This window comes from Cololabis saira, chromosome 14, assembly GCF_033807715.1.
Source record: "Cololabis saira isolate AMF1-May2022 chromosome 14, fColSai1.1, whole genome shotgun sequence".
Taxonomy (NCBI): domain Eukaryota; kingdom Metazoa; phylum Chordata; class Actinopteri; order Beloniformes; family Belonidae; genus Cololabis; species Cololabis saira.
In genome coordinates this window covers 4,578,885-4,595,217 of record NC_084600.1, presented here as the reverse complement: position 1 = coordinate 4,595,217, position 16,333 = coordinate 4,578,885, and the positions used below count along the sequence as shown (strand labels likewise).

Genomic DNA, 16,333 nt, shown 5'->3' with positions numbered 1-16,333 from the left:
AAATAAAGGACTTTATCACAATATTCTAATTTTCTGAGACAGTCCTGTAAATGAGGTTGTCATTGATTGTATAGGGTTAGAATTTCTATATATTTTAGTTAGAATGCATTAAATTCACCTTCTTTCTGTGCTTAAGGGGAGGAAAAAAAGGAAATGAAAAGCACTTTGAAGAAACAATTTGTAGTACCGTAATATAATCAAGTCTGAGATAGTAATATTTGTTCAAGCAGGATGAAAAACATTTCTCTATAATGTTGATTTGTAGTTGAGCTTTTTTAAAGTTTAATGAGGTGTAATCACAGAGATCAGACACATGCGCCCTCATGTACCCAAACGGCAAATAAGCCCACATTTAATTTTCCTGGCACCACCGTGTACAGTATCGGTCTATTCATAGTCGTTACATCAGAGCACACGCTCGCCAGCCTGTTCCTCTCAGCTTCAGCAGCCACTTGGTTTTATCTCTCCGTCTCATGTTTGAGGTAGCACACCAGCCGTGTTTTCCACATAAACAGGTCTGGCTGTCGGGCCTTTTGAAAGCAGCAATAAAGAGCAGTACATGTGGCGCTGCTGAGCCACATGTAGAACCGTCTTCAGCTCCGCTCATGTAAACACGGTTACACTTCTCTGCTGTGGTCTGGCTGTGGGAGACGCCACAGTCACTTACTTTTATTTGACATTATTTGTTTTGCTGTTTTGATGTGTTTTACAGGACAATCAAGTGAAGTGTAACTTTTACAGAAAAAAAACCCAACAAACAAACATTGTAACCCAGAAGGTTGAAAAGGCCCATTAGAGCTCTTGGTTGTGTCTCCAGTTGTAACTGAATTTCTTAGGTTGTTTTATTGTTTTTCACACTCTTAACGTCTGGTCCTGCGCAGGCCCATCTGCCGTTTGCTGTGGTTGGAAGCGTGGAAGAGGTTAAAGTGGGAAACAAAACGGTCCGGGCCAGACAGTACCCCTGGGGGGTCGTGCAAGGTAAGAAATGTTCAAACAAAGTGTGTGTGTGTGTGTACACTAGGGTTGCCAACTCCCTAAAAAATAAATAAGGGACACCTCATCAGGCCGACCGGATGGGCTTCACCTTTCCTGGCGTGGTGAATTTTTTTTAGTCCCTTTTTTTTGTGAGTGAAACGATTTTTTTACTTTTTGACTCGAACCTGAATTGAATTAGATGCGTATTCTTGAATGCCATGAACACATGGAAAACAAATTATTATCCTGCAATTCACTTTAATACAAAATAACAAAATGAACTGAATAAAATAAGTATCTTTCTTAAACAGAAACCTGTCCTTCTTAACTAAAAATTGTATAAATTAATATAAAACAATAGAAAGAAAGCAGAACATCCATTCTGTAATAGTGCACATTTTTAGTGCAGTAACAAAAGTGCAAACAGAAGTCTGTAGAAAACTTGCCATGACTGTAGCTACAGTTGTAGTAAAACAGAACAAAATAACTTATGAACTCAACAGCTCAATGCCATTTTTCATTGGCATTTTGTGACTATTTTTTGACTCTCACAGTAATACGGGACAAAGTGCGTCTCTTTTCAGCTCAATACAGGACGCGTACTTTAGTTTATAAATACGGGGCAATTCCGTTTTTCAAGGGACGGCTGGCAACCCTAGTGTATACTGTATGTGTTCATGATTAACACAACTGCACATAATGGCTCGTTGCTTTACTCCTTTAACTCTGGCGGCTGCAGAGTGAATACAGAGGAAGTTGAGATGAGTCTAAAGGCAGATGTGTGTTATTAAAGTAGCACATTTTTATTTTTCGTGGGTCAGTTATGACAAAGGTGCAGGACAATAGATTCCAGTGTATGATGACTTGTTTACTGATCATGGTCAGGTCCAACGATGGCGTCCTGTGTGAGGCAGAACAGCTTACTCCTGGCAGGGTTTGTAAGAAAGATGACATTGCATGCGAAATGCCGACTCGTAGCCTGACACTTGTGTTTTCTACAATTATTTCTGTCCTCTACCAGGCTGAAGCGCCTGCTCAGTTAGTGACTACAGTTATTGTGACTACGAGTTGTCTCGGTTAGCGTTTTTAACTTTGACACTGAAACCTTTTTAGTCTGTTTTTTCTGTGATCTCTGAGCAACATGTTAGTGAGTTGGTGGTAGAGAAGCAACACCCCCCCCCCCCCAGACCCCCCTAAGGGTCTTCATGGTTAGTCGTCACCAGTCACACATTTCCGCCACAAATGGAAAACCATACTCTGACCGTGAATGGAGTTACGTGATTCTATGACCAGAATATGATTTGTCCAGTAATGTTAGTTAACACTCTCTACGTAGAGGACGTGTTTGTGATGACATTAACTGGAACAAACATAACTGTCTTTCTTTAAGGACCTGCGTTTCTTTCTCTCTTTGGGTGTTCATGGGGATGCTCACATTTAAAAACAAAACTGATATTACTGTTAGTTTTCTTTCCTTTCCTTGGTTACTAATGCTGGTTGAGCTTTTATTTTTGATTTTAAATAGAATTTAAAATGTTAAAACCTTGCCGTCGTCCATCGCCAGTAGATTTTGTTGTCTTTGAAACTGTGGTCGTTGGCAGCTGAGCATCTATTCATATCCTCGGTGAGCGACTGCACCGTCGGCCTGTTAATTTCTCCTCACCCTCTTCACACCGCTGGTGTGACTTCCTGCAGAGTGACGCTGAAATGAAGGTTGCAGGCTGAAAACTGTTACTTGTGATGTTCTCGTGCTACATCCGCCTCTGCTTTTCACTGTTGCACACCATTGCATGTACGTTTCCCTAATCACTTAAAAGTGATTTGTGTTTTTTTCCCCCGGTGGAGATGCCATCGTGTGTTCCCACAGGCCATTTCTCTGCTTGTCAGTTTGGGTAAACAATTTAATTGAATAAAGTGACAAAGAGTTTTGCTTTGAGGATAATACTGCTCACGTGGGAGTTGTCTCCTCCTTCCCTCCCATCCTCCCTTCTTCCCTTCCTTCCTCCCTGGGTAACGGCTCTCTCTGGCTGACCCCCTCTTGCGTCCCTCTCCCCATTCTCCCCTGCTCTCGTCCTCCAGCCCTCCCAGGACATTCTCCGGGTGCGTATTCACCGAGCCTGTTGTGTCTCTGGGGGGACAAATTCTTCTGGAAGCCACGAAGAGGCAACAGTCCAATCCAGTGACAGATTAATGCTCCCTGAAACAGAAAAACAAAAAAAGAAGTTATCACAGTTTTACTTTAAGCTCCTTTTTTCTGCAAATGTATTATTTTTTTTCCCCAAATCTTCAACAGCAATTTTTTTAAGGGAGTTGTACAAGTGGTTTAGTAGCTTTTGATGATATTTTTATCTTACTGGAAAACTCTTGTGATGTTTTCAATGCCTATAAGAGGAAGGATTAACATGGACGAGTTTCCTGGTACCAGCGTTTGCCAGTGGGTGAATGGGAATGACGGTAAAGGAAACTTTGACAGCGTTGGTTAGCAGTCTTGAAAGGAAATACTAAATGGTCGACACTTGTGCAATTCCTTTCATAACCCGAATTCCACAACATGATTTACGACGGCTCTTATTCACAACTCATACACGCACTATAGATATATTTATTCTGATCCAAAAACTCTTCAGTCATTTTGTCAACCTTTTAAAAGGTATTAGTTTAGATGAGGTGGGAACATCAGCACGTCATCAGGGAATTAATCATGTTAGTCCCTAACTGAGCTCTGTTTTTGATTTTGATGATGTCTGCATCTGTTTATCTTATCAACATTAGCCATAATTCCCTAGCAACCAGAGGCCAGACTGGTGGGATCTTTCCTTTTTTAGTCCAGACTTCTTCCACACATTAAATCAGAACACATCTCTCTCCCATATAACGGGGGGAGAGAGAGGGAGAGGTCAGAAGTCTCTGGGTGTTACAGCTTTCAGTTTGACTGAAAAAGAGGATCTGTGTGAGTGGAAACCGTTTGTGCATGCCAGATGTCATTTAGATGGGTTATAGTAACCTCTGAAAGAACCATGAGAAATGTCCTTTTACTGGAGGGAAGAAAGAGGAGGGACTCCACCCTGACAGAAAGACTTATTGAGGGGGCTCAGTGAGTGAGTGCTTGTGTTTGCTTGTGACTTTACGGCCCTGTTATCTCTGAACCCCCGACATCCGTGACCCCCTGCCATCTCTTTATCTGCAGCCTGATTGTGTTTGTTCTGCTCTCAAGACATTACATCAGTAGGTCTTTGTCTGTGAACATGGACGCTATTCAGCACCAGCTTTTGATTCTTAGTGCCAGTCCCTTTGTGTTTTATTTTGGTTGGTTTGTTTATGCATCGTGGATGTAAAAGGGAGTTTTAGGCCCTGTCCCAATACTACCACTACCCCTACTTTTCAGCACTACCCCTACATTTTGCGCGTTCCCGTGAGGGTAGTGGTGTCCCAATTCCTCTTTCCACCTAGGGGGAGTGTGATTATTTAGGGCTAGTGAGTATCAATCTAGCCCTTCAGAGCGAGGTGTTTTCAGATGCTGACTAGATGACCGAGGGCTACAAAAATTTCCCAGAATGCTTTTCGTCGTCATTTGCGGACTGAATCAAACAAAAAAACATGGCGGACATTTCTTATTTTTTAGTGAATAAAATCCATATTTTGAGTTAGTTTCTGCATAAAAGTGTGTTTTGATTACATTTCTAGCGAGAAATATATATTTTACTTTCATAATATTCACTCAGTGAATGTACATAATCACTCGCTTGCTCGTTGTTGGTTTGAAAAAGGTTCTTGAAAAAGGTTCTTTTTCAAACCTCGCCAGAATAATGGCTGATTTATGATTCCGCGTTACACAAGACGTAGGTTACGCGGCGACGCGTGCCGTACGCCGTACCCTACGCCGTAGGCTCTGCGTCGATTTAACGCAGAACCATAAATCAGCTCCCGAGCCGGCACCCGGCTCTTCTCATCACGAAATTTTCTGAGCAAATTTCTTAACAGGCGTTATTTGGATAAACTGAGCCCAGGTTGGGGATCTTAACGGTTACTTTTACGCCTAAAAAAATATTAAAACTTAATAAAGTGGCATATTAACAGCGCTACAGCTGAAATTAAAACAGCTTTTAGCTCTGGGCTTCCTGATATGGTGTGACGTTTGTGCAAACGTAACTACGCAGTCGCTTACGTACCCGAACGTAAACCACGCAGTGACGTAGCAAGCTAAATTTAGTGGTGGTGCTGAAAGTAGGTGTAGTGGGTGTACCGGGACTGGGGCCTGGGAAGATTTCAAGTGCCCTAAAATCTGTGGCTTCATTTTTAGGGGTAGTGGTAGAAAGTAGGGGGTGTATTGGGATTGGCCCTTAGTATTCTCAGGAATACTAAATTGTCTTGACTTGCTACTCTGTGTTCGATTATGATGCCTGTCAACCTTGTTCTTATTTGACTAAAACCCCTCAATAGGAGGTGAAAGGGCTTCAGAATAAAGAGGTGGGTTGCGGGGGTGGGGGGTCCAAATCCCTGTAGATGAGGGTTGGATACTGTGTAGTCCAACAGGACTCCAGCAGGAGAGCAGAGGGGACGTGCCCATTGGCGTTCAAGTCTACAAAACACACGAAGGGCGGTTTGGAAAATCCCCCACTCACCTTTGTGTCCTCGTGAGGGCGTCTTTCCAGTTTTCCACAATCCCGACAGGAGTCCGGCTCCTTCTGACTCTGAGTTTGAGCTTCTGGGCAGGCTCTTCTGTCCAGGCCATAACTTCCTGGCTCCTGCTTGCATCAGAGAAAGCGTGTCGGTTGGCTAGAAAAGCTCCGTGGAGTATTCCATCCACTGGGCTACAACACGGATTGAGTTAAGCGCTACTCCACCCCCAGTTTAGACAGTTTTGCTGAAGCATAGCTTCTCCCTACTTAAGTTTCTCTGTGTTTTACAGGAATCTCCCCGAGTCCTTTTTGAAAAGCAGGTTCCAAAGCTTCAGCAATCCTCCCACACCCGAGTTTTCACTTCCAACTCTTGAACAGCGTTCCGTGTGTGCAGCATGGATGTATTATATAACTGGATACCGGATCGAAAATGGCCGCCCATTCATTTCAATGGAGTTTGCTCACCCAGCGCATCCGCCGAAAAAATTTCTGACTTCCTGGTTTACTTCCTGGTACACGGGCCCATAGAGCATGCGCAGTTGAGTCACCTCCCATGATGCTCTGGGGCCTCCCATCATGCCCAGGGGCAATGAGAACGAGCGCTGCGCGCTCTGGACAGGCGCTGCGCGCTCATGAGTCCTTTAGACCGGTAATGATAGATGTACACAATGAAATTAGGGATTTATAGGGCAAATCAACCGATGCTGTTCTCAAAGTCATGGTTATAGACTATACATGGTTCATTTGTGTGTTTTTTTTAATTAAAGATAAAACGAGTCATTTTTATTTAAGATGAGACACCCCAGGTTAATAGGCTAAAATAGGGTAAAAATGTAAATAGCAGGTATCACCATGAAACTTCCCAAGTTTATTACTTACATTAAGACAAATATTTTTTGTATTACAAGTTTTGTCAAGTATTATGTTTAAATATGTCAAATATTATGTTTAAATGTGGTTAATTTGTGGAGTTTAATTTTTTTGAGTAAGGATAAAACGAGTCATCTTTATAAAAACAAACAAACAAAAAAACACATGGGATTCCCCACAATAACACAAGCTGTCATATGCTATTTATCTATATACCTTTGGGTAAATCTTTTTGTCTATTAATGATCGTGCAGTCCGAATGTTAGGCGTAATTAACTTTGCATTTTCTCTGATTCTTTTACAGCTTCTGGGCTCACATTAAGTGTTATTCCTGCCTGATATCTTATTTTCACAAACCATACACCGTTGCTATTAAACATTTCCGTCTGTGATCCCCCTGGTCAGGGCGTTTAGACCGAGTGTGACCTGAGCGTCCTACCTGAGCTCTGTGCCATAGCGTGCAGCTCCAGCTCAATGAATGACAGAGGGTCTCCTGCTCAGCTGCTGCTCAACACTGATCAGAGCAGCTCCCCCTCGTTTACTGAGGTTTTATTATAAACCCAATGTCTTTTGTCATGGAAAAAAAAATTAAGAGACCACAAAAACACACCTTTGAGCCGTGTTTTCCACTTTTCTGAGTGATTATTCCGCCGAACGGCTTAGATTCAGCCATGCTCGTTCCCGAGACACACACGACCGCGCTTTGCGAGTGCACGGACAAAGCCGTGACGTCACGCCCAGAAAGAGACTTTTCTTTGACTTTTCTGGCCGTTATAAAACATTTTTGACGGATATAAAGTCCATGACTTAAAAATATAGAATACAAAGATTAGTAATTGCCGGTGATTACAGCTGGAGGTGTCCTGTGAACAGTTTTAGAGGCTTCTCTTTTACTATTGCGGTCTATGGGAAAAAAGCTTTCTGGGCCCCATGGGATTTTTTGTTGCAGTACCGCGGCTGGCCACTGGAAAAAATCGGCGTGCCTGCTGAGCGCGAGACTGGGGGCCTGGTGTGCAGTAGTTGTGAGCTGCCTGCAGGGGTCAAGCACTAACCCAGGTCCATAGGACTCCTTCACTTTGATGGCTCCCTGAAATTATTACAGGTCTGATAAAGTAAAACAACTTAAGAGTAGTCAGTCGTTTTATTAGAGCCGTCACCGAGAGAAGACTTTGCATATAAAAGTGAACTATACGCTACGTAATTCAATTTTATTTATATAGCGTCTAATACAACAAAAGTTGTCTCTAGACGCTTTCCAGAGACCCAGAACATGAACCCCCGAGCAATTATTACATAAACAATGGCAGGTAAAAACTCCCATAGTGGGAGAAAAACCTTAAGTCAAACAGTGGCAAGAAAAACTCCCCTTTAGGAGGGAAGGACCTGGATCATAAGGGGGGACCCTCCTGTTGAGGGCCAGACTGGGCGTCAGGGACGTCGACAGCACAGCAGGCAGGTGGAAGCAGCAACGGGATGACCGGGGGTGGGGACCGCAGGCCAGCACGCAGCTTCCGAAGCTCCGGCCCAATCAGCAAGCCCCAGGTTAGGTTCAGGGTCGGGGAAAGGTTGAGAAGGGGCAGGGCCAGGGAGAGGAGTCTTGACGGACAAATCTCTCCCCCGCCTGCCCGGGCCGTTACCCTGCCCCTCTCACTCCCACGCTGCAGGATCCGGTGTTTTGCATTCAGAGATGCTCTTCGCCACCGGCAGAGGATGCTGCACCATGTACAAAAGAGATAAAAGAGAAGAAAAGGGGGGGCCAGCACAAGAAACTACAGGAGCGACTCTAACACACTAAAGTTCACACTACCTAGAGATTTACCAACACCAGCTAGAGGTTTACTAAACACTAACTATAGGGTTTACTAAACAGAAAGGTTTTAAGTTTAGTTTTAAAGGTGGAGGTGGTGTCAGCCTCCTTAACCCAGATTGGAAGTTGGTTCCATAGTAATGGTGCCTGATAGCAGAACACAGAACACACGCCCTCCAAATCTACATTTGGATACTCTAGGAACTACGAGTAAACCTGCACTCCAAGAACAGAGATCTCTGCCAGGAACATAAAGCACTATCAGGTCTTGCAAATAATGCAGAGCAAAGCCGTTTTGGGCTTACGTACGTCCGTCCGTCCTCTACCTTTGTGCAATAGTGTCAGCTAAAAAGTGCAATTCTTCTTTTAGTAGCTTGTTATGTTCCCCTCAGTATTATCTTTGAACCCTCTACAGATGGTACTAATTGCTAATTTTGGGACTTCCGCACGCATATAAAATTTTGCACACTGAGGAAGACATGCTGCTTTAAGTGTTTACTTGACTTTAATGAAATAAAAAAGAAACTCTGAGAGCTCAATCTGTTGGTTACTGCTCTAGATGAAAACTGGACATTTGTGGACACTAATCAAAGCAGCCTCAGTATTTCTAGGACATGTGAGCGTGCCGTCAGGGGCTTCGTGTGCAAGATTTCGATTATGCTGTTTGTTTACAGCAAAGCAATTTGCTCTTGGAAACACAGGAGCAAATCATTGGCATGGAAAAATACATTACAGCCTTTGTTGCGTTATAACTGTAAAATGTTATGCCTCCATTACTCTGTTCTTTTGTGTTTTTCTACTGCCAGTGTGTGTGCAGAGCTCTTCTCTTAGCTATTCTGGAGGTTCATTGCAGCATCAGTTGGAGGATTGGCCTTCATTCAGCTCTCAGCAGGAGGGGGGGGGGTAGAACAGAGAGGCTGTTCGGCGCCAAATGATCGTGCAGTTTGAGTAGCCCGGATGGAGCCCCAGATAGCTCTCTTTGTTTTATGATTTGTGTTGTTTTACACTTGATGTGTGGTTAGCCAGAAAATTGCAAAATCCTACTGACTCGTACATCCACAGCACTACAACTATTTCACATTGCTCATAAATTAATTTGAGGGTTTTCCAAGCATTAAAGTAGTCAGGAATGTGTGTGTGATTGTTCAGCTGTGCTGTCATCCCATGGCCTTTTAAATACTGGCCAAGGAGGAGAGGAAAATCCCGTAAACGTCTGTCCTTTGGTATATGAAGCCGACATTCCAGGACCGAAGTGTGACTCCACGTCGTGGGCGTGAAACAAGACGGACAGGGTCGATCAGTTATTGCGCTCATATTTATGATAATAATTTAAAGAAAATACTATCGCGTAAGATACTGTCAGCTTTCTTTCTATTGTTACGGTCATTTTAACAGGAGTGAAGTGTGTGGAGGAGAGAGTGACCAGGAAGGTTTCAACCGTTTTACCCTTGTGCTGTCTTTGGGTCAAGGGAGGGTGAAAGGAGAAAAGAAGGAATGAAGGAAGGAGAAAAGAACGAAGTAGGAAAGGGAGTAAGGAAGGGAGAAAAGATGGAAGGAAAGGAGAAAAGAAGGAAGGAAGTAGGAAAGGGAGAAAAGATGGAAGGAATGGAGAGGAGAAAAGAAGGAAGGAAGTAGGAAAGGGAGAAAATAAGGAAGGAAGTAGGAAAGGGAGAAAAGATGGAAGGGAGTAAGGAAGGGAGAAAAGATGGAAGGGAGGAAAGAAGGGAGAAAAGATGGAAGGGAGGAAAGAAGGGAGAAAATATGGAAGGAAAGAATGGAGAAAAGGAAAGAAAGAAGGAAGGAATGAAGAAAATAAGGAAAGAAGGAAGGAAAAGCAAAGAAGGTAATAAAGGAACGAATGACGGAAGGGAGGTAGGAAGAAAAAGGAGTAAAGGAGGGTAAAAAAGGAGGAAAGGAAGAAGGAAGGAGAGAGCATGGCAGGAGGAAAGAAGGATAGAAGAATTGGGTCATTTTGACCCAAAGACAGCACAAGGGTTGAGTAGACAGTTTCAGTTGCATGTGCAGCATCAGTACAGTCAATAAAGTGCTGGAAGTGTCCGGGTCTTCCCCACCAGCTGCTGTTATTGGTGAACAGGTTTTAACTACGAGTGCTGCTCGTCCCTGCAGCGAAGTGCGACTCTTTGCTTCAGACTATTGTCGGCACACGTACAACGTGATCAGAAAGTTGTTAAATTTTCACACTCCCCACTCAGTTAAGTAATGGGGGGATGGCCCTAACATACACCACCGGTCTCTACCGCTCTACCTGGGTAGGTGGGTGAAAGATCAGATTTGATGCCCTCCCGGGTAGCAGCTCTTACACACACGCACTGTGACCAGCAAAAAGGTAGACATGTTCCACAAAGAAATGCCAGTACGCCAGCCCCTTTAGTATTATAACGGTGTTCTTGGTAGCCGAGAGGCCATCACACATTCTTGACTGATTTGTTCAATGCTTTGCCTCTAAATTGGGATTCACTGCCATGCACTGCTTTCCCTTATCTTTATTAGGGCCCGAGCACCAATAGTGCGAAGGCCCTATTGTATCTGTAGGGATTTATTTCCTTGTTTTTATTTTTACAACGAAATGAGGGCCTTTTTTCCCCCTAAACATGCCCCAAAAGTCACCAAATTTTGCACGCAAACCAGGCCTGGCAAAAAATGTGATATTTAATGGTTTGCATTAATGGGCGTGGCCTAATGGCTCAACAGCGCCCCCTAGAAAACTTTGTTCCTCAAGCCCCACAATACGGTTTGACGTACATGCACGAAAATCGGTACACACCTGTATTGTGTCGCAACTTAAAGAAAAGTCTCTTGGCGCCATGGCCGAAACCGAACAGGAAGTCGGCCATTTTGAATTAATCGTGTAATTTTGGCGCAATTTATGCCATTTCTTCAGCCGCTTCAGAGCCCGAACCATAACGTGCACCCAGGTGTGTTATACATCAAAATGTGCGTCTCCATCCTGGGATGATGGGCATTACTTTTCTCAGTGAAAAGCGTTACCGTGGCGACGCTAGACGCCAAAAAGCGCGCCCCCCTTCATCTGATTGGTCCATATTTGATAGTTTCTATTTTCTGCCATAACTTTTGAATGGTTTGACATTCAAAAGTTTGACAACAGAGAGTCCTGGGTGGTTTCATCTGCTAAATGTCCAGATCTGAAGAATCTACATGAAGTCATACAAGCTTCCACTGCAGCCTGAACGTGCACAAGGGTGCGAGGGCCCGTTCATCGCTGCTTGCAGCTTTAATTCATTTTGTTATCTTCCAGCATTTAAAGCCAAATCCCATGGTAGTTCAGCTTGTTTTTGAATGTCACCGTTGTCTTTACACCCTTAGCTTCCAGCTTGTGGTGGCATTTAAACATGCTTACATGCAGTTCCCCATCACTGTCGTGTTGGGATGCGTGCCAGCACCTCAAAGGCCACATGTCTTACGTCTGAACATCAGCTCCAGGCAGCACTGGGATGGGCAGTGCTGCTTTGATTAGCTGCTTCAGAGTTTTGCTGACAAATGTCTAGCTGTTCTACCTGACTGCTTCCAGATGTTTGTTCCTCTCCTTCATTTGTGTTTTAGTTGTTCCTTTTAATTTTGCATCTATTGTGTGAAAGACACGTGTTTAAGGTAACGTGTGCCAGATGAGCTTCTGAAGGCTGTTTGATGCAACCGTTTTCTGAACTTCCTTTTCTTTTAATTCTGGCAGGTAGGGTTTTTTTTTATTTTTATTTTTATTTACATTTTTTTCTCAATGAACACTGTGGAAGTGGAACTGAAAGAAAGGAACTGGCCCCGGGGACTGGCAGGTGTGGCAGTACTGGTTTCCTCCCAGAAGCCTCCACCAGCACAGACACAGGTCTTTAGACGTTTCTGTATTAGATTTCAGGAGTCGGGTAAATACTTGTAGAGGATAAACCGCAATTGTTGATCCAAGTCATAATATTTAGTGAACTGCAGCTGACCTGCATCAAGCACCGCTGCAAGGGAGATGATAATTTTATCATGGGAATAATTTAATTTCTTTAAACAAGCTCCTTAAAGCAGACTAAAATTCAGCTGAACCTGCTGGTTAATCCTCCCATGATCATCAAACTGTTGCTTTAATTCAATTTCAATTCAATTTTATTTGTATAGCGTCTAATACAACAGATGTTGTCTCCAGACGCTTTCCAGAAACCCAGAACATGAACATAAACATAAACATAAACCCCCGAGCAATTATTACATAAACAATGGCAGGTAAAAACTCCCCTTTAGGAGGGAAGAAACCAGGACCTGGACCATAAGGGGGGACCCTCCTGCCGAAGGCCAGACTGGGGGAGTCGGGGACGTCAGCAGCACAGCAGGCAGGTGGAAGCAACAACGGGATGACCAGAGGTGGAGACCGGGACCGCAGGCCAGAACGCAGCTCCCGAGGCTCCGGCTTGCAAACATACACAAAAGAGAAGAAAAGGGGGGCCAGCACAAGAAACTACAGGAACGATGGACAAAAATGATAGCTAAGAGATATTTATAATAAATACAAATGGAAATGGAGAAGAGAGGAAGGGAAAAGGAGAGGAGAAGAACGGTGAGAGGCACCGCCCAGCGGATCATGTCGGTCCCCCCTGCAGCATAAGCCTATAGCAGCATATCTACCACCAAGCTATATTTGAGACTAACTATTATAGTCTTGTTCTATAGCTGCAACTATGACTACTGACTCTAACACACACTTTTATTCCATATGTGTTATTAAAAGATCTTAAATTAAGATCTTCTCTGCCCTTTGTGCATTGTCATTTATTGTTCACTGGTGGACTGAGCTAGAAGACAACTGTAGAAATAAAAACTCAAAACATCCCATTGTCCTGCGGAGGCGACCCAGGAATGAAGGATTTAGCAGAAAGGAAATGATGCCAAGGGCGCGAGCAAGTGAGCCCTGGTCCTGGTCCTGTCCGTCTTTCGGCCAGGACACATCACGTCTAACCGAGACTCTGACTCCACGTTTAGGAGAAGCTGCAGTTTTTTCCCCAAAGATGAAAAACTGAACAGGAAGTCCATCTGTCTGAAAAATGCATCGGATATTTTTTTGTGAGTTAGTAACGCACCAGAGTAGATCGTTTGAACTTGTGTAGCAGCTTTTCCATAAGCTTTGTCCAGATTCCATAGACGGCTTTTAACAATGTGTTTCTCATTTAAACGCTGGAGCGGTTTCTGCATGTACGTACAGCGTGTACAGTATGGAGTCCATTTTCTCTGGATTCACGGATCAGCGGGCGCTCCGCGGGTGACGTGGGAGTTCACTGTCTTTTCCAAAGGAAAGTTTTGACATGTTAAGGAGCGTGGGGATCTAACCCCAGCCCTTCCAGCCGGAGGATGACCACTCTTCCCTCGTAGCGTGTACATTCCTCATGTTAACTCTCTAGTGGATTGTGTGCAGCCCCATCCACATTCCTGCAGACATGTGGTATGATTTCCTGCTTTTGAGGGAATGTGAGGGGAACATGGTGATGGATGCAGCGTTAATAAGTCAGAGGCTGTGAAAAAGAGAATGAGAGCAGGAAAACTCATTTTTAAAGAAGACATGGCTCTAAGGGCCAATCCCAATACACCCCCTACTTTCTACCACTAGCCCTGAAAAAGAAACCACCATCTTCCCAGGTTCCTGTCCCAATCCACCCCTTACTTTCTACCACTACCCCTAAAAAAGAAGGGACAGATTTTAGGGCACTTGAAATCTTCCGAGGGGCCTGTCCCAATACTCCCACTACTCCTACTTTCAGCACCACCCCTAAAATCAGAGAGCTAAAAGCTGTTTTAATTTCAGCTGTAGCGCTGTTAATATGCCACTTTATTAAATTTTAATATTTTTTCAGGCGTAAAAGTAACCGTTAAGATCCCCAACCTGGGCTCACTTTATCCAAATAACGCCTGTTAAAAAATTTGATCTGATGTTTTCGGCGATGAGAAGAGCCGCCGGTCCGGGAGCAGCAGCAGCTCACGGCCGGGTCAACCTGCGCCGTCGTCCCGGGGAGAAACCTGCAGCTCTGTGGAGAATTACCGCTGGCTGAAATAAATCATTTAGGAAGATAAATGTTGGTTTAATAGATGAAATCTAACAGTTGTAGCTACGCCTGTTAAGAAATTTACTCTGAAAATGTCGGGATTTCGGCCTGCCGGCTCAGGAGCTGATTTATGGTTCCGCGTTAAATGGACGCAGAGCCTACGGCGCGCACCGCCGCGTAACCTACGCCGTAGGCTCTGCGTTGGTGTAAAGCGGAACCATAAATCAGCCTTTATTCTGGCGAGGTTTGAAAAAGACTTCGCAACAACGGGCAAGCGAGTGATTATGTACATTCACTGAGTGAATATTATGAAAGTAAAATATATATTTCTCGCTAGAAATGTAATCAAAACGCATTTTTATGCAGAAACTAACTCAAAATATTGATTTTATTCACTAAAAAATAAGAAATGTCCGCCACGTTTTTTTTTTTGATTCAGTCTGCAAATGATGACGAAAAGCATTCTGGGAAATTTTTCTGGCCCTTAATCAGCTAGTGAGCATCTGAAATCCCTTGATCCGTAGGGACAGATTCATAGCCACTACACTAGTTTTCTTCACTCCCCCTAGATGCAAAGAGGAATTGGGACACCACTACCCTCACGGGAACGCGCAAAATTTAGGGGTAGGGATGAAAAGTAGGGGTAGTGGGGGATTGGGACTGGGCCTAATTTGTGGCTTTGACGTCATGATAATTCAGGTTTTCATCACAATGTTCTAATTGTCCCCTTTCTTCTCCCATTTTCAGTTGAGAACGAGAGTCACTGTGACTTCGTGAAGCTCCGAGAGATGCTGATCCGAGTGAACATGGAGGATCTGAGGGAGCAGACTCACGCCCGCCACTACGAGCTGTACCGGCGCTGTAAGCTGGAGGAGATGGGCTTCAAGGACACGGACCCCGACAGCCAGCCCTTCAGGTGCAGGAGACCACCGCACAAACTCTGCTGCTTCACAATCCCAGCTCGCTCTGGTTTTCACTCCCACCTCTGCTCGCTTCTCTCCCTTTAGTCTCCAGGAGACGTACGAGGCCAAGAGGAAGGAGTTCTTAGGAGACCTGCAGCGCAAAGAGGAAGAAATGCGACAAATGTTTGTTAACAAAGTAAAAGAAACTGAAGCAGAGCTCAAAGAAAAGGAGCGAGAGGTCAGTCCTGACACGTTAATCTACAAATACAATATTGTCTTTTTCTAAAAGTTCTTTAAAGCCCGCAGGTCGGTCAACACCATCAGTTCCTTCAAGCGTTTTCATGTTTTTGCCACATTGGCAGCACTCAAATGTCAGGATTTGTCAGACGAATAGAAGGTAGGGTATCTTTAAAAAAGAGAAAACGACAAAATAAAAAACCAAAATAAAATAACGTAGGTTTTTTTTACTTTCTATGTTGAGTAATTGAGAGAATTTTTAAAAAGTAATTTATAATACAGTTGTCCAAAATCTAGAAATAAACTAGATACAGAACTCTTTAGTTTATTACAGGCCTTTTAACTTTCTTCAACAAACCCTGCTCCAAACAAGCACAGGGTGTACGTCACGTCCTCATCTGTTCTCTACTTAACAACCTGCACATTAACTGCTGCCATGAGGTGACAAATGACTCAAACTAAAGTTATTTGGACACTGTAGGAAACTCCATGTAATGTATTCAAGGCTGCTTGATGCTTCAAGATGCTAAAATGCAGAAGAATTGCCACATGTGTGAAATATTAACAGATAACTGGAAAGTATTAACGAGTCCAATAACAATCAAGCCAAAATTGGGTTGATGAAAACGTCGATACTGATTGAAAAAACTGAAAATGAGACAAAAACACTGTGGTCAACACAAACTCCAGTCTCCTTTAAAACGCAGACCGGAGTTAAAGCGTCAAACATATTAAATGTAATGCTTCAAAAAGCATAAGCAGCAAAAAAAAAAAAAAACATAGATGAAGAGAAAGTCCAATATAAAAGTGTAGCACATCAAAGTAATATATATATATATATATATATATATATATATATATATATAATATTCA

The 16,333-nt window shown here is 43.5% G+C and overlaps 1 protein-coding gene across 1 annotated transcript in view; it reads left to right on the top strand.

Annotated features, from left to right (window-relative positions):
* septin8a (septin 8a) overlaps positions 1–16,333 on the top strand; it is a 44,840-nt gene that overhangs the window by 24,633 nt on the left and 3,874 nt on the right. The window contains exons 6-8 of the mRNA XM_061739441.1: positions 882–978; positions 15,069–15,237; positions 15,329–15,461. Coding sequence (XP_061595425.1) covers positions 882–978; positions 15,069–15,237; positions 15,329–15,461 — 399 coding nt within the window. The remainder of the gene's footprint in view (positions 1–881; positions 979–15,068; positions 15,238–15,328; positions 15,462–16,333) is intronic.